This window comes from Adiantum capillus-veneris, chromosome 3 (genome assembly GCF_014529385.1).
Source record: "Adiantum capillus-veneris isolate H3 chromosome 3, ASM1452938v2, whole genome shotgun sequence".
NCBI classification, from domain to species: Eukaryota; Viridiplantae; Streptophyta; class Polypodiopsida; order Polypodiales; family Pteridaceae; genus Adiantum; species Adiantum capillus-veneris.
The window spans coordinates 78,348,990-78,374,577 of NC_140933.1; the positions used below are offsets into that span (position 1 = coordinate 78,348,990).

Sequence of the window (25,588 nt, forward strand, 5' to 3'; positions counted from 1 at the left end):
CCATGAACTAGCCTCCAATCCAGTGGACACGTCGACTTTGCATAGATCCTTAGTCACTAGAGAACAACTACAATGCCACATACATATACAAGGCAACTGAGAGATCACTGAGGTACAAAGAGACATGAAATTTGAGAGAGAGAGAGAGAGAGAGAGAGAGAGAGAGAGAGAGAGAGAGAGAGAGAGAGAGAGAGAGAGAGAGAGAGAGAGAGAGAGAGAGAGAGAGAGAGAGAGAGAGAGAGAGAGAGAGAGATCTAGAAAAGGCTCCCCATATTGATAAAAAACCTCAAATACAAGTGACCAAGGGTGGTATCCCATAGATTTGACATGCCCTTGATGGACCTTAGGTGAGCATACATCTTGAGCATCTCCTCCTAGCAAGAGAATTGATCTAGATCTTAGATGAGAAGCTCTATGACTACATGACCACAAAGCCTATGTAAGGTTGCTCGGAGGAGGGAATTGCATCATAGAGAGGTTGCCCAAGATTGCCCTTGCTACCCAACAAAAATGCTAGGAAGATCTAGAAAATGCCACAAGGTTCATAAAAAATGCTAATTGCTTGCCAAGTACGCTAATCAGTAAATTGCCCTACCCAGACTTTGACAATAAGTAAGACAAATACCTAAAAGAAAAAATAAATAGTGGGACCACTTTGGGTAGTTCACTTGAGATGCCAAAACTCTAACACCCTCTCTGCAACTCATAGTGGACATAAGAGACCAAGTCAATGAAGAAGCTATGCCCCTAAAAATAGCGCCATGATTACAAGCATTTTGTAATGTTTGTACCTTTTTACGAACTAATGGAAAAAAGGGCAGTCCCAATTTTCTATTTTGAGAGTGTATCGGTTCTGACATCATAATCCTCCAAATTTTGCGGTGAGTTTTTTATTTGAATGTTGAATTTCAGCCCTTATAAAAATACACCAAGGATTTAATCAATGATGTTTGACAAGCCTTGTTTAGGGGCTTTAAGAGTTGTACTTGTTTTGTAAGTCCTAAATTGGATGTGAGTGGTTGTAGCTGTAGTCAAATGATGTTTGTTGAGCCTTGTCTGGGGATTTAGGAGTCGTTTTTGTTTCTAAAATCCTAAACAAGATGTGTGCAATTAATGATGTTTTCCAAGACTTGTATAGGGGATTTGGGATTTTTCCTTGTTTTTGAGGTCTTAAAATAGGATGTGCGAGTTTACAACTTCACTTAAGAACACTGCTTTGTATACTTGAATTGATATAAAGAAGGAATGTCTAGAATGGAGAAGCTTCATGTATGTATCTTGGGATCATAATTTGTACTATGGTGGAGGTGATGAGTGAAGGCATTGTCTCTGATGGACCCCCCATATCTCTTTCTTTGTCTCGTGCATCTTGTCTCATTGTGTGTCAAGTTGCAGAGCACATTGCCTCTCATAGGAGAATTAGACGCATGCCACTTGCGTGCCGGGGGTTGGGGGGTGCTCGAATCCCTCCCCCTTTGTCTATAGTGTAGAGAGAGATACCATTTACTTAGCTTTTCTACATTGGGAAGCTTTCTCTATCGTTGTTGACCATGGTGCAATGTAACAACAATATGGCGATCAACCCCAAGATATTTTACATAGGGTAGCTGATAAAGTTCTAGTTTTCCTTAAGAATGACAAGACCAAGGATCTAGATGAGAAGAAAGAGTTTGGAAAGCTACTAAACAATGCACGCACAGGCAAAGATTGGGAAACTTATTATAGATTACAATGATGGTTGTAAAGTTGGTATCGTGGGTGCAGGAGAAGCACTTGATCATGCCATTGGTGTTGCTATTGAGTTTGCATACAAAGAAGAAGATAAGAGTGACTTGGATGATGTGCAAGAAGACAACTAATAAATAAAATGAGGGTACAGATGTGGAGACACAGGTTATGCAGATGGTGGTATTGATGATGATGATGTTGAAGAGGCTAATGAGGTTTGAATGTCCAAGATATTGATTCCCAGTGGCTACATAGAAGAAGATAAGTCAAGTTTATGGTAGCATCGGCCCCAACAAATCTAGAAGCTTGTTGAACAAGTCTTAAAGATGTTAGATAAGGGAGAGGACAGGGAGGTACCATATTTTCTCATTGGTATAGCTATCTTAGTTTGCTAGTGGAGTAAATTAACTCTTTGAAATACCAAGAACAACACCCTCATGTGAAAGATTCTTTAATTGGCTTGCTAGGGCATGTGTCTTATGGCATAAGAACTTAATATCCCCCCCCCCCCCCCCCCCCCCCCCCCTCCCTTATGCATACGGTACGAGCATGAAATAATGGGGGGCTACCCCTATTGTATGCTTATGTATGAACTCTAAAACCCCCCCTCTTGTACACTCACGTGATACCATACAAAAATCCATAGTGAATCCCGCGAGCATCAACATCTTTAGGCTCAAATTGAGCTTCAATGTGTGGCAATAAAAAACATGGTGGATTTGTATGTTTTATGTACATGGTGGACACATGATTTGGACATGACATTATGGTGGTCGTGTGACTTGATTATGTGATTGGAGGTTTGCTATGCGGTATGATATGCATATCATATTGCTCTTGGAACCTAGTTTGGGTTGAGGTTTCTTGAGTTCATTTGCAAAGTTACTTTGAGACTATGGCAGGTATGTTGCTTGATATTCTTCAAAATATTATGTTCAATCAAAATTAATTAAGAACTGGTGCTTTATTTAAAGCTACATTCTAGGTTAATAATACATGTGCACGAGCAGACATTCCCACAAGCAAAGGCATGCATACATGTTACATCTGATTGCTTGGCGATTAAAGAAATGCACAATCTAATGTAGACTTTTCTCATGCCACACTAATATTTGAAGATATCATTAGTGTAATATTAGCACTAAAAAGCTCAAAAATAATGTTTCAATTGCAAAAGTTTGAAAATCGAAGCTCGCAAATAAAAAATCCCCTTTCAAAACCTGCTTGCTGCTGCCATGAGTCTCAAAATTCTTTTCATATTGGTTGAGTGGTTGGGTGCCCAAGGGTACCAAGGCCACCCAAGGGGTCATTCACCCCAAAGGGACAAGCCTCAAAGGAGCCATACATGAACGGAATTGGTTCATGGAAAGCTACAAAGCATCGTCAAGGCTTCGCATGACTTTGTCTATACATATTTTTTGACAGATTTTCTAGAACTTGCAAAACTCTCCATGCATGAAAACCAAATTTTGTTGAGCTTGGAGGTGAAAAGGGGTGCAAAGGCATCATGCAAAAAGGATTACCCGAGCCATGTAGATTCATGCAAAGAGGAGCGAGGACGTGCACAGGCGAGGCCATGAAAATTCTTGCACACTTGAGACTGGGGTAGGGTTGATCCGAAAAAAATTACAAATTTGAGTTCAAGGTTGTGTGACGCGAAGAAAAGCTTATGCAGGATGACTGGGAAAGCAAGCCAAGAGAAGTGCATAAGCCAGACCAGGCAGGCAAGGCTACAAATAGCATGGCTCGTACCATCACACAGTTTCATGACTTCATGCTTGAGTAGATGGTAAACAACATGATCAAGAAGCACATCTTCTCCCATGCATGGCTTCAGACAGAGCCACCTCAATTAAATTTTTGATGCAAAGCCTAAGGTCTGTTGCTAGCTTTGATAATAATTGCAAACATGTCCTGTATAGCTCAACATGGTCAATCCTTTATTTTGGAGTTTTGGATTTGAATTTTTGCTAGGGCATGGACCATATGTAAGTTTTTTGAGATAGATGTTGTTGAAAATGACAATGATTAGTACCCAACATGATTAGAATTTTGATCTTATGAGGTTGATCACGACATGATTGTACATGGTGAAGCAATGCTTCTACACATGTGAGGCATCCTACATAGGCTAATCACGCCACGTAGTAATACAACATCCAACACCAAGGGTGGTGATTCAACAAGTTGGTAAGCAAGTTTAATTTATAGATTACAATTTTGAACTCATTAAATTTTGCAAAATTTTCTCCAAAGCTAGCTTGGCAAGAAAAATTTGCTTTGGTCAAGAAGGGTTTTTGAAGTTAGATGGAGTTTGATAGCTAAGCTATTTTGTCTCAACATTGAGCAATCTAAGGTACTATTATGATTCTCAATAAGACGTACAATTTGACAAGGCCGATTCTCTATGACATCTCAACAAGATCAATTTTCTTTTGCCTTGACATTTGTATGTTAGCACAAGTTACTATTAGTTATGGGTACATAGTCTCCATCATGTGTTATCCTTCCGATATACTTATGTGAAGCACAACTTCAATTTTAGGCAGATTGCATAAAGGCTTTCAACGTTTAGAATATGCTATCAGCATACGAACTTGGGGGGACTCTGCAACATGTCTGGATGATATTTCACTAGCTGTCACTATAAACCAAGCCAAGAGGGCATGCATGGTACATACAAAAACTCTCAATCCAACAGCATACATGGATATGAGCCAGATTCAAGCAAGGATAGCCCGCACCACATAAATAGATTGAAAATCACAAGCGAGTATTTACTTCTGAATTTCAAGACAATTGGCCACAGAGGGGTGACAAGCTTAGTAAATTTGAAGGTCTTCTTGTTTTTTTGTATGTCCAAATTTTAAATTAAACACGATCTTCTACTTTGCAATCCATACCAGAAGCAAGGCTTCTACCCCATGCCAATGTACTACTCATTAACTTGGGATCAAGACCAAAGGCAGAGTCATTTGGAGTTTTTTTAATAAGAGGATATAAGCTCACATTTTATGTTTTGCAACATTCAATTGTGATGTATCCATGCTTGTACAGATTGTGCAAGGCACATATGGTATCCGTATCCAAGGGCCATCTTTATTTGCATGCCTGGCATGCTAGTAAGGTGGAAATAATTCCACCAAATCATTGTTTACGCTTCCGCTATAACACTAGCTACTCTATCAAGGACGAGATAAGACCTTGTTTGATTCCAATATTTTTCTTGATAGTTATTGTTGTTACCATATACATGTGGTAGTGATGTGTGTGAACACACTAGGACCGCCGATGCATTTTTTCCCTCTTTAGGAGGTTTTTTTCCCCGAGCATTGTATATACGCCCATCACTCTAGGGCTATCTATCTTTCCATTGCACACTAAGTAACACACTCTCTATTGTGTGCCTTGAGCTTCCTCTTCTCCAAGTTGTGTGCGTTTCTCTGCAACCCTAATTCCAACAATTGGTTTCAGAGCAGGATACGTCCTCCCGGGCTTAGTCGCCAGCTACTCTAGCACACACCTGCTCACTTTCTCCGATTACAGTGAGGTTTGACGAGCTCATAGAGCTCGGTTTGCTCAGATTTTTGATTCGGGTTCATTTCGGCCTTCGTTTCCACTACAGGCAGGTCTTCACAGACAATTTTGTAATTTTGTGCAAAATTTTTGTCAGTGTCGTTTTTTGCATAACAGGTGCATTACAGTCTTCTACGGTTTGTGCTATATATCACATGTTGTTCCCACTCTGTTTCTCCTATTTTTGGGCAGTTTTCACATCAGGTGCAACATTTACCATGGCTGACAATAACACAGATGTCTTCAAGATGTTTGCTGTTGAGGACAGGTTGGATGGGGACAATTACCCTATGTGGGCTTATATGATGCAACACGTTCTTGTGTCAAAGGGCGTCTGGAATATTCTGCAGGGCATTGATGTACGTCCTGGTTCTGAGGATGTAGGCGATGTTGAGGATGTTGCAGGTCTTTCCGCAAGGATTGCTGCTATTAGAGTTGTTTTGCCTACGACAGAACAAGCTCGTTGGGATGTAAAGGATGCGCAGGCTCATGCATTGATTGCGTTGTCTGTGAAGCGCAGCATTGTTTCTCACATCCGTTCAACAAAATCTACAAAACAGGCTTGGGATATTTTGGCTAGCCTTTATGCAAGTCGCAATGAGGCTAAAATTGCTTTGCTGCGTAAAGAACTGGAGTCGAAGATTATGCATGAGGAAGATGATATGGACACTTTCCTTGCTAGTCTCAAGGATATCAATGAGCAACTTATTTCTGTAGGTGAAGTCATTTCAGACAGTTCCCTTGTGCAAACTGTTCTTGATGCCTTACCAGATTCTTACCAGACTTTTGCTAGTACTTGGAGACTTATGATCCAAGGAAATCCAAAAGTTGTCAAGTTTGATGCATTTTGCACATTGCTGTTGCAAGAGTCACTTTCCAAAAAAAACAGGACTAGACAGCGTGCAATTGAGCATGCTTTTATTGCTTCTCAAAGAAAGGGTGGTAACTTGTTGATGCACTTTATGTACCTGGGATCAAGAAGAATCTCTTGTCTGTATCCACACTTGCTAGACTTGAACTTGTAGTCAAATTTGTGGATGACAGATGTACATTTCACGATCTCAGTTTTGGTGATGAAATTGTTGCATCTGGCCTTTTGTGCCGTGGGCTGTATAAGCTCACTTTGTATGACAAGTGTGGACAAAATTTTACAAATGCTATTGCAGATTCAAGGGCCATTTCAGATGCAAAACTTTGGCATGCATGTTTTGGTCATCTGAATTTTGCCAGTTTGCTGCATTTGCAGAAATTTGATATGGTTGCTTCTTTGCCGCCTCTTGAAGCACCTGTCAAACATGTTTGTGAAGGCTGTATTTTGGGTAAGATACAACGTTCTAAGTTTCCAAAGGATGGTTTAGTTTGGGCCACATGTAGGTTGCAGCTTGTGCATAGTGATGTTTGTGGGCCCATGCAAACTCCGTCCTTGGGCAATTACTTGTACTTCGTGACTTTCATTGATGATTACTCCAGGCATGCATGGGTATTTCCACTTAAAGCGAAGTCCAAAGTTTTTATTTGCTTCAAACAATTTCTGGCTATGGCTGAAAAAGTCTCGAAATGTACTATGGGCACCCTCCGTTCCGATTGAAGGGGGGAGTATATGTCTCATGAATTCAATGCATTTCTGGCTAGTCGTGGGATAAAACACCAATTTACAGTGCCTTATACACCTCAACAAAATGGTGTTGTTGAGAGGAAAAATAGGTCACTTACGGAAATGGCACGATATATGGTCAAAAGTCAAGCTTTGCCGCATTCTTTTTGGCTTGAGGCCATCATGTGTGTCACTTATGTACTAAACAGGTGTCCTACGAAAGCTTTGCAGTCTATTACTCCATATGAAGCATGGCATGATAGAAAGCATTCTATTGAGCACATGCGTGTTTTTGGCTGTTTGGCATATGCTTTGGTGCCACAAACATAGCTCAAAAAATTGGATGATAAGGCTGTCAAATGTATTTTTGTTGGTTATAGTGCTGAAAGCAAAGGTTACAGGTTATATCATACGCAAACAAAACGTTTTCTGGTTTCACGGGATGTAGTGTTTGTGGAAGATTCTGTTCAGCCCTTGCTGTCATGTACTAGAGACAATAATGTAAGCTCACAGGACATTTATGACACTTTGTTGCCACTTTTCAGTGGTGGATATACGAATGTAAGTTCCAATGAGGCAAATGTACAACCTATGGGGGTTTCATAAAATGTTATAGATCAGCCTATTACTGGTGCAGATGTACATGATGTACTTGATGAGGAAAGGGCTGAAAATGAGCAGGCTAGAGGTATGCCAAAATGGTTGGTGCACACTTTGCCTGATAGTAAATTGGATGCACCTTTGTCTAGTCGTACTTGTTCAGGCTCTTGCCATGTATCTTATGTATCAGATTGTTATGCTTTGGCTGTGTCCAACTTACATGATGTTGAGGAGCCTGTGTCTTTTAAGGAATCACATAATTCAGAAAATTGGATGCTTGCCATGCAATCAAAATATGATGCACTTATAGAAAATAACACATGGACTTTATGTGATTTGCATCCTGGCAAAAATTCCATTGGTAAGAAGTGGGTTTACAAGTTGAAACGCAAGCCGGATGATGAGATCGATCGCCATAAGGCTCGACTTGTTGCAAAAGGTTATGCACAACAAAAAGGCATAGATTATGAAGAGACTTTTGCTCACACTTGTCGTATGACTACTGTGTGCTTTCTATGTGCATTGGCGGCTCATTTTGGTTGGGATGTACATCAATCAGACATTGTTACTGCTTTCTTGAATGGTGACATATTTGAGGAAGTTTATGTAACGCAGCGTCACATTTTTTTCATAAAAGGACAAGAGGACAAAGTGTGCAGATGTAAGAAGGCTTTGTATGGGTTGAAGCAATCTTCTCTTGCTTGGTATGAGAAAGCTGACACTCATTTGGTCAAACAAGGCTTTTGTAACAGTCCAATAGAAAGCACATTGTAAGTAAAGCATGAGGGTGATGTACTTCTCATTGTGGTTCTTTATGTAGATGATTTGCTGATCACTGGACCAAATGAGAGACATATTGATGAATTTAAGGCTGATTTGAATGCAACTTTCAAGATGAAAGATTTAGGGTTGATGCATCATTATTTGGGCATACAGTTTAAGCAGTGTGATGGTGGTATTGCCTTGTGTCAGAAAAGTTACATAGAGATATTGCTATGTAAGTTTGGACTTGAGGATTGCAAACCTATTGCCACTCCCATGGAAATAGGTTTGAAGTTGATTCTACATGATGCTGGCAATCCTACTGATGTCACTCTTTACCAAACTACCGTTGGCTGCCTCATTTATGTATGCAACATGAGGCCGGATATTCAGTTTGCAGTCTCACAGGTCAACAGATTTATGCATAGCCCAGGGTCTAAGCATTGGTAGGCTGTCAAGAGGATTTTTCGCTACCTTAGTGGCACTTTACATCTTGGCTTGTTTTATCCCAAGGGGGGATCATTGCCACCAAACTTATATGCTTTTTCGGACTTAGATTGGGCTGGATGTTTTGACACACGAGTGTCCACAAGTGGTTTTTGTTTCATGCTTGGTAGTTCAGGTATATCATGGTTGAGCAAGAAGCAACCTACTGTGGCCACTTCAAGTTGTGAGGCTGAGTACAGGGTAGTCTTCACAGCTACGGTTGAGTGTGTATGGCTCAGACACCTTATGGCTCAGACACCTTATGGCTGAGTACAGGGTAGTCTTCACAGCTACGGTTGAGTGTGTATGGCTCAGACACCTTATGGATGATTAGGGTGTTGGACAGGACACTGCCAACACTATCTACACTGACAGTCAGAGCGTATTGTTAGTTGCGAGGAACCCATATTTTCATGCTCGCACAAAGCACATTGACGTGCATTACCACTATGTTAGGGAGAGGCTCTCAATAGGAGAGATCAGCTTGGCTTATGTGCCAACGCAGGACAACCTTGAGGATCTTTTCACAAAGGCATTGTCTCGTGAGAAGCTTGAAGCTTTCCGCAAAGATTTGGGCTTACTCCCCTTTGTGGACTGATCATGTCCTCAGGGCATGGCACTTCCCTTTACTCATGTGCCAGCTCTTGTTCACTGCATCACTCTAGGGGGGATTTGTTACCATATACATGTGGTAGTGATGTGTGTGAACACACTAGGACCACCGGGGCATTTTTTCCCTCTTTAGGAGGTTTTTTCCCCTGAGCATTGTATATACGCCCATCGCTCTAGGGCTATCTATCTTTCCATTGCACACTAAGTAACACACTCTCTATTGTGTGCCTTGAGCTTCCTTTGTCTTCTCCAACCTGTGTGCGTTTCTTTGCAACCCTAATTCCAACAATTGTAGGGGTTATCCATAGCTATGATCTTTGACACAATAGCGATTGAGGCTAGTATATTTGCTTGTGTTCGTTGCATATGATTGCAGTGACCGACATTGTATAACACTGGGTATATGCACAAAGTGCATACACTAAAAATGATGTTTTCGGAAATGGCCTCGCTATTAAGGAACTCATTCATGGGATAACATGAATCCACTAAGAGAGCTTCAAGGCAGGTAATCTCTTGTTTTAAACACCAAAGGATATCTAGTATGACTACCTTCTTTTTTGTGTTGGGACTCTTTCTCTTCTTTTCATGGGGAGAAATGATTGTTTCAAGATCCAGTTTTGAATACAATTCCACAGATCTGCTATTTATTTTAAGAACTGATTGTGTTTGTAGGAGCGGTATTTTCAAGGGTACGACTCAGCTAATGAAAAATCACTCCCTAGATGTTGAGGGTTATGGATTGGTCTCCTCACAGTTTTACTTTCAAGGAAAGCATTCCTTAATCTGCCAAGGGGTAGCATATATGTTCACCTTATCAAGTTGCTTACAATCACTATTGGTGACACGATAGACTATGCTGGTCACAGTTAACTCATAGTTTAAGGAATTTCGATGTAGAATCTAACCAAGGGGTTTGGATTGTCAAGGAAACATCCAGGGTTATCGGTTACATATTGGTTTATTTTAATTAGTCTCTCATTGAATGCCTAATAGGTCAAAGAAATATTAGGCCTCTCGATGCTTAACTTTGGGTAATGTACATTTCAAGTTTTCAAAGTACACTTGACCTTCGGGTAAATGTAAGAAATTTTCCACTTCCTAGGAAAGCATATGTTTTGGTTTGTTCTGGCACATGTTGTTAGTCACAAGGTATGCAACATGGTCTAGAAACTCGTGGAGTTTGGTTAGCTAGTGTGGAGCAAGGTTCATGAGCGTCCCTCTCACTCCTGTCATTGAGTGTTTACATTTACCTCCATACACAAGTACATCTTGTACTTGATGGATGTCATTTTTCTTGGCATCATTATGTGAGACATATTCTACATGTGGAGAATATGAGTCTCTAGGACTAATACTGGTGCATGTTATTCCAATTATGTGTTGCGACAGAGTCCATAGGCACTAGTAAGATCCATGTAGTAGACCATTTCGAGAATGTCGTATTAGTTATAATTTCAATGGCTAAAAATTATCAGTTACATAGTAAGACTTGTTAAGGTTACAAGACTATTGAAAAATATTAAGAAAAGGTTGTATATGCATATAGCAAGGCTATGTATTGTTAATGAAAATGTTTCATTGTTTGTATCTAGATGTGACTTATTTTTCACATTCAATTATGGTTCAAAATGTTTTAGGGACACTTTCAAGTGATTGTAGTGGGAGGTATTTAGTTTTTTCCATAGAGCAATTTACCCTCCTGTTCCATGTGAGCTATGAGCATAACACCTACCATATGCATTGGCAACTATAGTCATAAAAATGTAGGTTCGGATCACTTTTTGCCAAATGCATGCACACTAAGTGTTATGGGTCCTAGTGTTTAGCAAAGGCAAATTTGGAGCAACATAAAAATTCATGAAATTGATCGCTTATGAAGCATTTTGCACTGTAGGTGCAATATCTCTACGAGATTTATTGTGGGATCTACTAATCACATCAGACGTTGATGGGGGCTTTTCACAAGCCAAGCTCCCATACCCCTCTTCTCTTGTCCCCACCCCATGGAAACCTCCTCTTAGGGAGGGAGTGATAAAAGGCATTGGAAAAGTAAGGAAAAAAAAAAGTATGATTATGTAAATATATGAGAAAGATAAAATAGGCCACCTCATGCCTGCGGGGCAGCCCATCCCCACCTTGCCTCCTTTTTCTTCACTGTTGCCCCGTCGTGTGTCCCTTTTCCTCTCCTCCACTCAAAAGGTCAACCCCCTCTCTCTTCCCCTTGGCCTTTCTCCTTTCTCTCTCCCCTCAAGCTACCCCACCTCTCACCAATAATGCATTCTAACTCACCAATAATGCACTCTAACTCACATGCAACTTATCCTATCTTCCAAAATAGTATACCCCACCCCCACTTTCTCTCTCCTATCATATCCCATGACCCAAATACCCCCCCCTCTCTCTAAAGAGCGCCATGTCTCTTGTCTTGTAGCTAAATAACCTTCCCCACACTCACACACACTCAGTTTCACTGAAAAAGGTGTCCACAGACCCATCCCCACCCGGTGGTTACCTGATTTTTCTTGTGTTCACACATATCTGCACACAGATTCACCTCTGAACACACTCCCCTCTCTCCCCTCTTTTAATTACCTTATTCTCCATGTCATCTCTCACTTTTTTTCATCAACCCATCTCTCTCTCTTAGTCTCTCTCTCATGAGACTGTTGTTCTGGCACATATACACACAGCTAGACAAGTAGGGCCCACAGTCACATGGCCTATGTAGATAATGATTTCTTCATTTCTAAATTCTAGAATTTCTCCCCCCTCCTCCCCTATATAAAGAGGGGTCACCATCACACTAAACACACACAACATCACCAAAGAACACACTATGCACTGTGTGTGCCTAGTGCACACACACACACCCACACCATCACCATCACCGCAATCACCATGCTTGTCTTGAGCATGACCTCTACACCCTTGGCTATGGAAGATGAAGGGCAACTAAATGAAGGATGATGGCCATAACCCTCGTGCGAGTCTTCGCCATCAACTCCCACCTATCCGCCATGTGCTCTACCACTCTCTCCCTTCTCATTCCCCTACCCTATGCTCCCCATTTCATCGCCTTATTCTCTAAAGAAAGCTTGAGGTTTTGTGAGTATGTTTTCTTGCAATGTTTTGCCCATGTGAGGTGTGCGGAATCGCCACCTAGTCTTGTGTTTTGGAGTGAGCTTGTGTATGTGTGAAGGGTGTGCGGATTCGCCATCCTTTTGTGGTGCCTAAGTACTAAGCCGCTATACCCCCTCCCTCACTCTCTCTCTCTCTCTCTCACTTGATCTCATTTCCTTTCCTCTTCATCATTACTCCCAAGCATCCATCTCTCTTGGATGAAAACTTTGTTATGGTGGTGTGTTGTTTGCGTCCTAGCCGCTGAAGCTAGGTGGTGCCCCTGTTTGCTTTACCATGACAGGCTCGAGGCGCGCCATTCGGTCCCCGGTGTTTTAGAGGCCGTCGGGGTTCGGGGTTCGCTTTGCTCCCGTCATTTGGTGCCCCCACAGAGGATCTTTTCATGAAACCCTTCAGTTTACAAGACTGAAACCCCTAAAGTATTGTGAATGGATGAATGGCTAGCAGGATTTGCTAATTGGACGATAGAAGAAGAAGAGCTCCAAGCACAACTAGACGAACTCCGCATCTCCATTGAAGCTCGAGTGCCAGGCGTAACGGTAATCGATTTGCAGTGGGAGAGTCAACCAACACGCCAAACCCAGTGGATATACATAGGCCAAGTGCCAAGAAGAAGAAGGAGAAGGTCGAAACCATGTCCACAACCTACAACCAATCCACAACAACAAAATGGAAGGAGCTCTACACAATAGAGAATCAACACTATTCTACTTTGAGAATCGAGTAACTCAAGTCACCGAGGTAATTATCACAGCCAGTTTTCAAGTTGCACCTGATGCTGCAGCACAGATAACGGAATCATTGGCTCACACTCCCACTAGAGAAACTAGGGATCTACTGAGTTTGTTTCAGGAAAGAACTCCACCCTCTCCCACAAGCTTGGACAGTGACTAAGCACCTCTAAGCTTCACATGAATCAGTGCAACCTACCTCAAGACATATCACACATACCAACACGTGTACGCTCAATCAAGGTAATACTGGACTTGAAGGCTCACTACCAGCACGTCATTGACACCATGCCGGGTGGGGAGCAGTTTTTTGAGGTTCTGGCATCAGATCAACCATTTGTCTTACCTTTGGTACAAGGCAATGTACCATTTGAAGTTTTAATCTATGTCCTAGTATAAGAGGGTATACACGCCTCCTTGTAAAGAAGAAAAAAAACTTTTGCAAGTTAAGAAGTGTGTCTTTCTAGCTCTCTCTCAGTAATCATGGCAAGTGTAGCATTTCCAACATTTAAAGGAAAGAAGGGGGAGGATTTGGTAACAGACTTCCTAGATGACTTTGAAGTAGCATGTGTAGTGAGCAACAAAGATACGGATGAATCCCGGGTTAGAATCTTTAAGCATCTCATGAAGCTAGAAGCTAGATCATGGTACAATGCACTTCCACAAGCAACCAAGGATGACTGGGAACCCTTAAAAACCGCTTTTAAGAGGCGCTTTGGGGGAGGTACCACTTCAGAAAAGTTGTGGGACAAGTTGAGAGACTTGAAGCAGGAGGGTCTTTTAGAATATGCCACCTATGAGTCCAAATTTGTGGATTTGTGGGAACGGTGGGTTGAGTCACTGGCAAGGGGGGAAGCTGCACCCGATTTCCTAAAAAACGATCGGTTCACGCATGGCTTATGGCCGCTTCTCAAGGAGAAGGTGAAAGGTAGATTCCCGGCTATGTACGAGTTAGCCGTTGAGATTTCTCACCTTAAGGACAAGAAGCTCGAATAGCCAAAGAAACTGAGTCAACAGAAGCAGGAACATCGCGTCGACCAGCAACTACGACAACCACCATTCCACCACCACCACCGGCTCTTGGGGTAAGAGGTGAGCAACAAGATATGTTGGGCCATATTACTGACCAACTGCAGATTTTGTCTGTCCACTTAATACAGCAAGGGAGGAGTCAAGAAAGAGATCAAGACCCTAGAAGAGCACGACGACAAAACAGGGAGTATCACTGCTACAACTACGGAGAAGATGGTCACGGTATGTACTACTGTCCCAAACCACAACAAAACTATAATAGAGAAGGTAGGAGGAACCAATTGTCACCCCCTAGAGAAAGAACGCCCCCACCCCGAGCACCAGCCCCACCAACACAAATTCTACGTCCGCCACAATCACCACTTACAATCATCCTACGCCCACCACTAATTGGTACCCGCACACCAAGTATCATTGGTCTTGCAGAAGAGGTCAAGATGAGTGTAACACAAGAAGGATCAAGTAAGAAGACTATTCAAAGGACTGAAGCAGTGGAACAAGAGGTTAAAGAATCAAAAGATGCTACCCAAGTGGGGGAGGTAAATCAAGAAAATTGTGTTACAAATGAGAGTACATCTTTAACCTTGGATGAAATAGGCACCAAAGCGATCAATCGACAGCATTGGGCAGTAAGGGTAAGAAGGTGTAAAGTGTTGATTAGGCCTCGTCATAATAAGAGGAATGCAAAGGGCATGAAAGATAAAAGAGAAGAGGAAGACCAGCCTGCTAGCAAGGCTTTATAGAAGATGGACAACATATCAAGCAAAGGGGAGGGCTTTGAAAACGGAAGCCTGTGCACTAGCATGGACCCAAGACAATGTAGCAAGCTAAAGGAATCTTGCATCAAGGCAGTTTCACTTGAGGACCATAACGAAGAGGTAATTATGACTGAAGGTTTGGAGTTGGATATTGCTCCAGAGGCTTGGCAGCCGAGCAAGACTTTATTGTGTAGTGTTATAGACTTAGAGATGGGTAATGCCTCTAGTCTACTGAAGGGTGTTATAAACTTGGAGATGGGTAATGCCTCCAGTTTATGTGAGGGTGTTCAGAGTAAGTTTGATGATCAATATGTTGCCAACCTTTTAAGGATGTTCCAAACTCCTCCACAACACAGCATTGTGTTTGCATGGGATGCATCAGACCTATGGCTATGGCTAGCCGCTATAACATATAGAGAGAAGATCAGCATGGAGATAAGAGCAAAGGAGCCATGGATAGAAAAAATCCTGATAGAATGCAAGAATGAAGACCTCATTCGCAATTTGGTACAATTTTTTACAAATAGTGCATCCTTTCTTTGGAGAAAGGTAAGTGGATTACGCTTGTATTTAAGCCGCAAGGTAGGTGACTTGCTATTAGCATCAGTAAAGGAAGGTGACATGTTTGAGCACACCCAAAAGAAGCATGATATGCTTGCAATTTTTTCTAGTCATGGTAGTAAGCAGGATTCTGAAGACAACTTAAGCTCACCACACCAACAAGGCGGCCATATATGGTGGATTCTTGGTACACTCTTGGGAATAACAATTTTCAGTTCTGTCTTTGCAGGAGCCAAGATGCTCATTTCCCCTCTCGCTACTGGTGGTTACAAATTTGGTCCAATTTGGCATGCAAATTTTATTGTTCGGACACTGCAGACAATGATCCTATTTTTCACTTGGGATCCAGGAGGACACTCGCACAAAGTTCTGGAAACCATGGGCTTCCCCTTTAATCAACCGACACTATTCCACGGAACAAGCTATCACCCGTACCTGTTACAGATTCATGAATATCCCAGAAATCTCACCAATGGCCAAATGGAATGGCTAGTTCAGAAAGCAACTCGATATCGGATCCTACAGCTAAGCGGAAGAAGAAACAGATGAGTTGGAGGCATGAATGCCTCTAGCCAAAAGGGGAGGGCTAATGATGGGGGCTTTTCACAAGCCAAGCTCCCATACCCCTCTTCTCTTGTCCCCACCCCATGGAAACCTCCTCTTAGGGAGGGAGTGATAAAAGACATTGAAAAGTAAGAAAAAAAATAAAGTATGATTATGTAAATATATGAGAAAGATAAAATAGGCCACCTCATGCCTGCGGGGCAGCCCATCCCCACCTTGCCTCCTTTTTCTTCACTGTTGCCCCACCGTGTGTCCCTTTTCCTCTCCTCCACTCAAAAGGTCAACCCCCTCTCTCTTCCCCTTGGCCTTTGTCCTTTCTCTCTCCCCTCAAGCTACCCCACCTCTCACCAATAATGCATTCTAACTCACCAATAATTCACCCTAACTCACATGCAACTTATCCTATCTTCCAAAATAGTATACCCCACCCCCCCTTTCTCTCTCCTATCATATCCCATGACCCAAATACCCCCCTCTCTCTCTAAAGGGCGCCATGTCTCTTGTCTTGTAGCTAAATAACCTTCCCCACACTCACACACACTCAGTTTCACTGAAAAAGGTGTCCACAGACCCATCCCCACTCAGTGGTTACCTGATTTTTCTTGTGTTCACACACATCTGCACACAGATTCACTTTTGAACACACTCCCCTCTCTCCCCTCTTGTAATTACTTTATTCTCCATGTCACCTCTCACTTTTTTTCATCAACCCATCTCTCTCTCTTAGTCTCTCTCTCATGAGACTGTTGTTGTGGCACATATACACACAGCTAGACAAGTGGGGCCCATAGTCACATGGCCTATGTAGATAATGATTTCTTCATTTTTAAATTCTAGAATTTCTCCCCCTTCCTCCCCTATATAAAGAGGGGTCACCATCACACTAAACACACACAACATCACCAAAGAACACACTATGCACTGTGTGTGCCTAGTGCACACACACACACCCACACCATCACCATCACTGCAATCACCATGCTTGTCTTGAGCATGACCTCTACACCCTTGGCTATGGAAGATGAAGGGAAACTAAATGAAGGATGATGGCCATAACCCTCGTGCGAGTCTTCACCATCAACTCCCACCTATCCGCCATGTGCTCTACCACTCTCTCCCTTCTCATTCCCCTACCCTATGCTCCCCATTTCATCGCCTTATTCTCTAAATAAAGCTTGAGGTTTTGTGAGTATGTTTTCTTGCAATGTTTTGCCCATGTGAGGTGTGCGGAATCACCACCTAGTCTTGTGTTTTGGAGTGAGCTTGTGTATGTGTGAAGGGTGTGCGGATTCGCCATCCTTTTGTGGTGCCTAAGTACTAAGCCGCTATACCCCCTCCCTCTCTCTCTCTCTCTCTCTCTCACTTGATCTCATTTCCTTTCCTCTTCATCATTACTCCCAAGCATCCATCTCTCTTGGATGAAAACTTTGTTATGGTGGTGTGTTGTTTGCGTCCTAGCCGCTGAAGCTAGGTGGTGCCCCTGTTTGCTTTACCATGACAGGCTCGAGGCGCGCCATTCGGTCCCCGGTGTTTTAGAGGCCATAGGGGTTCGGGGTTCGCTTTGCTCCCGTCAACGTCATAGCTCAGTTTGGGTGCTTGTAGGTCAATTGACTAAACTTTGTAAAGTTTATTCAGTTTCCTATTCAATCTCAAAAGTTAACCAAGTTGGTTGCTTATAATTTGTAGGGATTCTATACTTTACTCATAAATATTGGGCATTATTGTCTCCTACATTTACCATTCATTTTTTGGGAGGATTGTCTATGTAAACAATTAGGGAGAAATAATTCAATATTAGTAATGCAAGTTATCCAGAGACTGTTGCGGGAGCGGATCACACCACCCATAAAGTGCATGCAACACAACCTAGATCAACATAATGTCAATCAAGGACACAGATGACACGATAGGCGTACGGAGGCAATCTCTTTAGCTTGTCAGGCTGAGACCATCCCACGCATACAACACTCTGGAAGGCTAACTAAACCACAACCTAGTATCTCATACTCTCAACTACACCACCAACCCACAAGCACACAAACAGAAGGAAACTCACCAAATCATATCACAAACGGTATGAAACTTAAGGAACACCATCCCCTCACTAGGATACACCTATCCCAAAGCCTCTACACTTAAAACCCTCACTCTAGACCCATCTGTAGAAAACGCGTATGAAGACAGAGAAGTGTTTTGGAAGTGTCCGAAACTTAAATATATGAGTACCTATGTGTAGCTTATGTCGCCACGATTCTAATGACTACTTGTAAGTAGAAGACAAAACATCGTTTGATACACTTACGACCACAAATGGCTCGTAGATGCGCGAGCCTATTCACTCAGCTCTGCGAAGAATTCTTGGCGTTGAAGCGTTGCTGTCACCGAGGCTAGCACGATGGTGCAGACGGATCTTCAATGTGATGAACCAGCGGGGAATAGGGACAAGATGAAGCTCACGCTCACTCTGTTTCTCTCTCACACACAATCGACGGCAGCTTTAAACTTCGATTATGATAAAATTTCTTCTTACAAAATGACCTAGGTACCTTATACACTAAGGCTACCATAGGTTAAACCTAAAATAGCGTTCCAAGGGTAAAATGGCTTTGTATGTACAATCTAGAAGTGCCATTGCACCACGGCTTCTGCAACTAAACTAACTACTTATTACAAATGATGTTTATGACCATAATCCGCAGTATTTAATAACTCTCAAAAAATAAGGCTTTGTTGCAAGAATTGAGTTATGTCGTGTTGTTGACCCAGCGGTCAATAGAGACGGATAGGTAATTTTCAAGTGTTAATCTCGTGCTAGAGGATATGCTAAGAACATACGTTAGCGAAAAGAAATCCGATTCGAAAGGTTATCTCTCTAGTTGGAGTTTGCTTACCATGATGCAAAGCATGTTGGGACTAAGTTTAGTTCATTCATATTCAAGCCAGGTTATAAATCTCCATCACCAGTTATGGTGGGGTTTCCTACTGATGAGAAATGATAGCAAGGCAAGGACTTAACACTAGTTTGGTAACTAACAAGATATAGTATCCTTTCAAGGTTTTGGCAATACTCCTTGTATATGTGTGAAGTTTCAAGCATCCTTACATGAGTTTGATGCTAAGAACCCATTCTACATGGAAAAAATAAGTAGCATTCATATTTCTTGATTCCTAGGTCATGACAAGCTTCCAAAGCAAATGTAATGCTACATTTGACTAAAAACAACATATTTTTACAATTAACTCCATGTTGCATCACATAGAGAGATTTTCACACAACCAATCTATTTTTTCCATTAACTTCAATGGGTTCCCAATGTAAGTACAAGATTACGATAGCCACACATTTTTTTGATTGTGTATACAATTAAGTACAAACAAGTTGCATTTTTGTATACTACATAGATATCATCAGTGTTTATAAGAATACACTTATATTTACTCGTATATATGCTTTATATCAATACATCTTGATAATTCACCTCCATACTAACAAAGCATAAAAAACATCCAAACATGTTTTCTTATGACAATTTTAGACATAACTACAAAGCCCAAAAAGGTGTATGAACAAAAAAATTGGATTCCGCATTGTGGCCATTTCAATCTCTTTGAAATTGATATTCAATTACCCATAAGGCTTTTTCAATTTGTTGTGTTCAAAGAAATTCGGCTATATCTGAATGTGCTTATTTTTACTGTCAAAGTTGTTGCCAAACGATGTCTGGTTTTAGTTTATTGACCTGTTTGCGTAGAGTGGTTGGATTGGTGGTAAAATTAAGCACAACTCTTACTCGGGCAATTGATGTAACTTACTACTTCTTTTTGCAGATACTACTTGTTGACTGTTGTTTAGGGAATGGGTGTCCTATCTCTTCTTTGAGGACGATTCGACAAATCGAGATGGTTTGCTTCTCTTTGTACACTAGTCCTCCAACGTACAATATAGAAGAAATTTTAGTTGTTGCGAGGGAAAAAAACACGAGGTTCATCACTTGCACATTTGACCTCTTGAAAACTTACTATTTTTGGAATCAATTTTCAAAAGTGAAAACTAAGGGAAAAATTTCAACAATAGGAAGTTCGCAATGCAATTTACACTTTTAAGACCTTACTAACCCCAATTTCAAAAGGCTGCTAAATATGGGACAATTTTTCTCAAGAAAAGCTAGATTTTTGCATTGTAGTTACAAATTGCATTGGATAAGGTGGGAAAAGGGGGGCAGCAAGCCCAGCAAGGTATGTGGAGCCTCATCTACAAAAGCTCCCAAGGGAAAGAGCCTTTTTCCCCACAAGGGAAAGACTTTTTTGTGAAAAAGGGCATAGTTACAAATGCAATTGCCACAAGGAGCTGACTTGTTGTGAATTACCATGAATTCATTCAGCAAGTATTCAATTACCTCATTTAGAAAACGAGTCATAGCAAAAGCTCTACATGGATAAGGTGTTGTGGGAGAGATGCTGTACCTTAAATAATTACAAGACTCTGGATGGATATGGTGGCACGAGAGAGATCTTGTAGTAGAATGCTTTGTAGAGATGGGTAAATGTGAAAGCAGCCAATCTTGGAAACATGTGTGTGCAAGTCACCTTGCACTAAGAGAGCCTGCAAGCTCAACCAAAGGGCAGTGGGCTTTCTCGAATCGAAGCTTTCTTGCATAGATTGATGAAGGTGCAGAAATAAAGCAGGGAACACAATATAAGCACATATGCTTTCCCCTTCCTTTACCTCGCGGCCCTCCACCACTGGTAAAAGCGAGGATGATTTAGGAATCACTGCCATGCCCATTTCTAACATAAAAGTTCTTTGTGCAAATGACGCTCTGAAACCATACATATCCCAAGTTAGATCCATGCTCAAACTGCTGCTTCCTGCCAAAGAACCACTCGAATGCACGGTTGTTATAGCCCCTTCTTTTTTTTCTACTTTCTCCTCTTCCTTTTCTTCTTCTTCTTCTTCTTCTTCTTCCCCTCCTCTCAACCCAAACTGCACGGCTACACATGCCAGCTCTCCTTTCAGCTTTATCGTCCTGTCCTGCAGCACCTCAAACTCAATACAATCCCTCACAGATGGTCCCTCATAATCATCACCAAATTCATGAAGCGATCGCAGCTGTTTGGACAAGGTTGGCACCCATGTATGCTTCCACTGATGCTTTCCTCCCCATACCAGATTTGTTGTGAACACAGCCATTTCTAGACCTCGCTGCCCCTGCTGTTTAAAAAACTCAATTGTTGAGACCTCCAAGTCTACATCCTTCGGTGCTACTAAATCTGTCACACCTGATAATGCAAGAATGCTGTTAATGCGATCTCCCTCATGCTTGCTTTCACGGGTAGAACAAATTTGTAGCACCGTTGGCACGCTTGGAAACACAAAGCATGTAAGCGACAAAGTTGACAACCACTCATCAATACACTTGCACCAATTTCTTGCATTTGACCTGAGGAATGGATCAATGACCGTTGGAGGGGTGTCAATCGTCGTATTGCTTGTGGATTTCTGAAAGCATCTGAGCCACAAAGTTTCCAAACACTCAACAATATGGCAGCACCAATTTCTTGCTTTTGATCTGAGAATGGAGCAAATTGAGGACTCTGTGCTGCTCATGGAAACACTAATGAAGGAATCTGATTTGAGTACCAAAGGCAGCAACACACTGTGAAGTTCCAACAGCAAGTTCCAATACCTTTCTTCTTCTATCACCATAATGCAAGAGTCATCCTCATAAAGGGAGATTAACTTCTTGTTGAACTCTTCCAAACTCTGGGATTGGTGTAAATCCCCAATCTCACGCACACAGTACCGTCTATGTTTTGATATCGCAGCCTCTTGCAAGGTCCATACCCTGGTATGCCAGCGGGATACAAGATCTTTATCATGCCTGATCGGTGCCATGGGACTCCCTACATAATGTAGAAAAATGATGGTCTCCTTGGCCTGGGCATAGATCCATCCCATATGTTTGATGGTTTCCTCGACCTCGGCATCGTCATGTTGAGCAATACATACACCATCATGCCACACATATTCTGCCCCTGCTGCCATCAAAATAGCACACATTTTCAAGATATCCCCAACTGTTGTATAGTGTTCTTCTGTATGCCCTGGGCAACGCTGGCGTGTACACCGCGGTACCTTTGAGAAACACAGTGAAGCACATTCACAATCGAAAACCTTGTAAACAGCCATTCCATAAGTGTGGGAAACGGCGGTGTAGCTCACCAGTTGATCATCCCAATCAACGAGCACGACTTGCTGCGCTTGGATTGTGGATTTGCAGTCGATTACTCGCAACATGTTGAGGGGCTGCAGGAGCGCTCTTCGGAGGAATTCAGCCCTGGAGCGGTCGCCATAGGCTGTTGAAGCTGCAATATCCAAATCCCTCCAAGCCTTGTTGCTGTCCTTGTGATTGCGGAGAGTAGCTTGCTTGTAAGCATTCAGGTCCATTGTCTTCCTTCCGGGGAAGCTCAACAACAGGGCAGGCAACGACTTGACATTCACTCTACTGGCCACTTCCCTTCACTCATCTATACTATTATTACTACTATTACTATTATTAGTATCTAGGGACATACTTTTAAAAAAATCCATTAATCTAAAGATTCTCTTATTCCCTCCCCTAGGCGTCGAAGGTGCACCCTTCCCTCTGACCATCGCCTTCGCCATACCCCCCCTCCATCCTGCCCACAGCACATGTGCCCATGCCTACATTCGCCCCCAAGCCTCCCTCTCTGCCACCAGCCTTGCTATGTCCTTGCGTCGTTGTCCCTTGCTCCCACTGGCAAACGGCCGTCCTTTGCACCCAACCCTGCTCTACCTCCCATTCTTCCAGCCTGCCCTGCAAGTTTGTCGATCATGCATGAAGAGCGCGCTCTCTCTCTCTCTCTCTATATATATGTATATGTATATATATATATATATGTATATGTATATGTATATGTATATATATATATATATATATGTATATGTATATGTATATGTATATATATATATATATATATGTATACATATATATGTATATGTATACATATATATGTATATATATATATATATATATATATATATATATATATGTATACATATATATGTATATGTATATATATATGTATATATATATATATATGTATACATATATATGTATATATATATATATATATATATACATATATATGTATACATATATATATATATATATATATATGTATATATATATATATATATATATGTATGTATATACATATATATATATATATATATATATATATATATATATATATATATATATGTATATATATATATATATATATATATATATATATATATAAGCATGCTGACTCAGTTAATTGCATGGCGAGAAGAAAAAGAAGAAGAGTATTTTAACGTCGTGGAAAACTATCCCGAGAGAGAGAGAGAGAGAGAGAGAGAGAGAGAGAGAGAGAGAGAGAGAGAGAGAGAGAGTTTCCTGAGATTCCAACTACTCGTATTATATTATCCTAAACTAACATAATATGATGGAAGGGGGAGCCCTTTACACGTGTCAAAATCTGTGACATGAAGGCTAAACTCCAAAACTGAGAGAAGCCCCTATGCACACGATAAAGAGGGAGAGAGAAAGAGAGAGAGAAGCCGCCAGCCGTACTAGTATTATGAAAGCGGGAGGGAATCCCCCCCCCCCCCCCCCCCCCCCCCCCCCCCCCCACGTGTCGACTCCTCCTCACTCCAACCACCTTTGGCGGTGTGGCCTGCAACACAGGGCACTCAACGCTTTTTGAGAGAGAGAGAGAGAGAGAGAGAGAGAGAGAGAGAGAGAGAGAGAGAGAGAGAGAGAGAGCCCAAGGCCGTCGACAGTACTAGTAACTAATAAGGTAAATAGAAGAAGTTAAGTTGAGTGCGGACCAGCCCTCGCTCGTCACTAATTGACACCTCAATTTCAAAGGGGATCTATGCTTGAAAATCAGCGTCGCTTGTCGACAAAGATCATAACGAATGTGAACTCTTCATGAACTTTCATGTAAAATAAATGTGAACTATATGTGAACTTAGCAAGCTATGTGTACTATATTATGGTGTTCTGAACTCAATGTGAACTTAGTGTGTGAACTAAGATCGCGAGACGGGCCAAAACTATGCAAGATAATGTTACCGTTTTTCTTACCTAACAAGACACGTGCTCAAGTGTAGTGGTAAGGCATTCACCTCATGACGGGGAGGTTGTGAGATCAAATCTCACCCAACCCATATTTTTTCGTCCAAATGGATCAAAGAACCCATGATCAACAATGATCTAGGACCGTAGATCCCCTCCAGAAGAGATAGTGTCAGGGGTGCGGTTCAAGCTCACAACACATCATCACATTGAACCACCACACCAACTTCAATATACACAAATTTGTTTGAAATTCTTTAACTTGGGTTATAGCAGGAGGTGCCTATAGAAGCTCATGATGTTGTTGTAATCCGCAAAGTGGGGAAGAGAGATTATGATCGGGTTTATTGCCACCTTCGCGTGCAGGTTTGTCATAGATGCTCTAGGTAGCCATAATCACGACCTAGCGGGAAGGAACTTTGCATAAAGATAATCTCCCAACCACGAAAGATGGTATTTATAGTAAATATCTTACCCTAGTGGGCATCCGTCCACACACGACCGTTGGGCACTATGAGTGTCTAGGTCCTCTCACTCATAGATTGTAGCGTAGCCCCCCTCAAAATCTTGCATAATGATAACCTCCCTACCACGATAGATGGTATCTATAGTAAATATCTTACCCTAGTCGGCGCCGTCCACACATGACTGTTTGGGCACTATGAGTGTATGGGTCCTTTCACTCCTAAATTGTAGCGTAGCCCCCCTCTAGGCATACTTCCTCGATGCTAGTCAAGTCCCACTTCCAAAGCTATTTTCTACCTAGAAACTATATGCGGATAAGTATCTACCATTGCACCTAAATGTTCCCATGTAGAGGCCTCCTCTGGTTTGTCTTTCTAGTTGACTTAACATTCTTTATAGACACTATGTCTAGTATGTCAATTTCGGCAATGTAAAATCCTCTCTAGCTCATGTGGAGCAAATAACGACTTTAGCTAGGAGTTCTACTAAAACCTTGGGACCAACTAGATTTTCCTCGTCACCCACTATTTTCTATAGTCTACTCACGTGGAAAACTAGGTGTACAAGACAATTATCTGGTAACTAGAGCTTATAAGCAACATCATCAATCCTTTGGAATATTGTCAAGAGACCACAACACCTTGAAGAAATATTCTCACACTTTCCCATCTTTAAAGTCTCATCCTATGTTGAAACTTTGAGGAAAACATGCTCAAAAGTAGCTTTCCTACAGCTAGAATCTGCATAACACGATCTTGGGCTCGACAAATATTGTCATGTGCAACTTTTTTATCATAACTTGCATGTCTTGCAAAAAATCCTTCACAGGTT

General features: G+C 41.7%; 1 protein-coding gene across 2 annotated transcripts; it reads right to left on the reverse strand.

Moving 5' to 3' along the window:
- Positions 1-20,151: 20,151 nt before the first annotated feature.
- LOC147461158 (uncharacterized) lies at positions 20,152-22,663 on the reverse strand. Of its 2 annotated transcripts, XM_086500126.1 has the most exons (2): positions 22,369-22,663; positions 20,152-22,281 (listed from the first exon to the last, which is right to left on the reverse strand). In XM_086500126.1, exons 1-2 carry the CDS (start codon positions 22,591-22,593, stop codon positions 20,611-20,613), a joined length of 1,896 nt encoding a protein of 631 aa, XP_086356252.1. In that variant the 5' UTR covers positions 22,594-22,663; the 3' UTR covers positions 20,152-20,610. The 2 variants fall into 2 exon arrangements, with proteins under 2 accessions (XP_086356252.1, XP_086356246.1); XM_086500120.1 differs by having other exon boundaries at positions 20,152-22,663.
- Between the last annotated feature and the right edge of the window lie 2,925 nt (positions 22,664-25,588).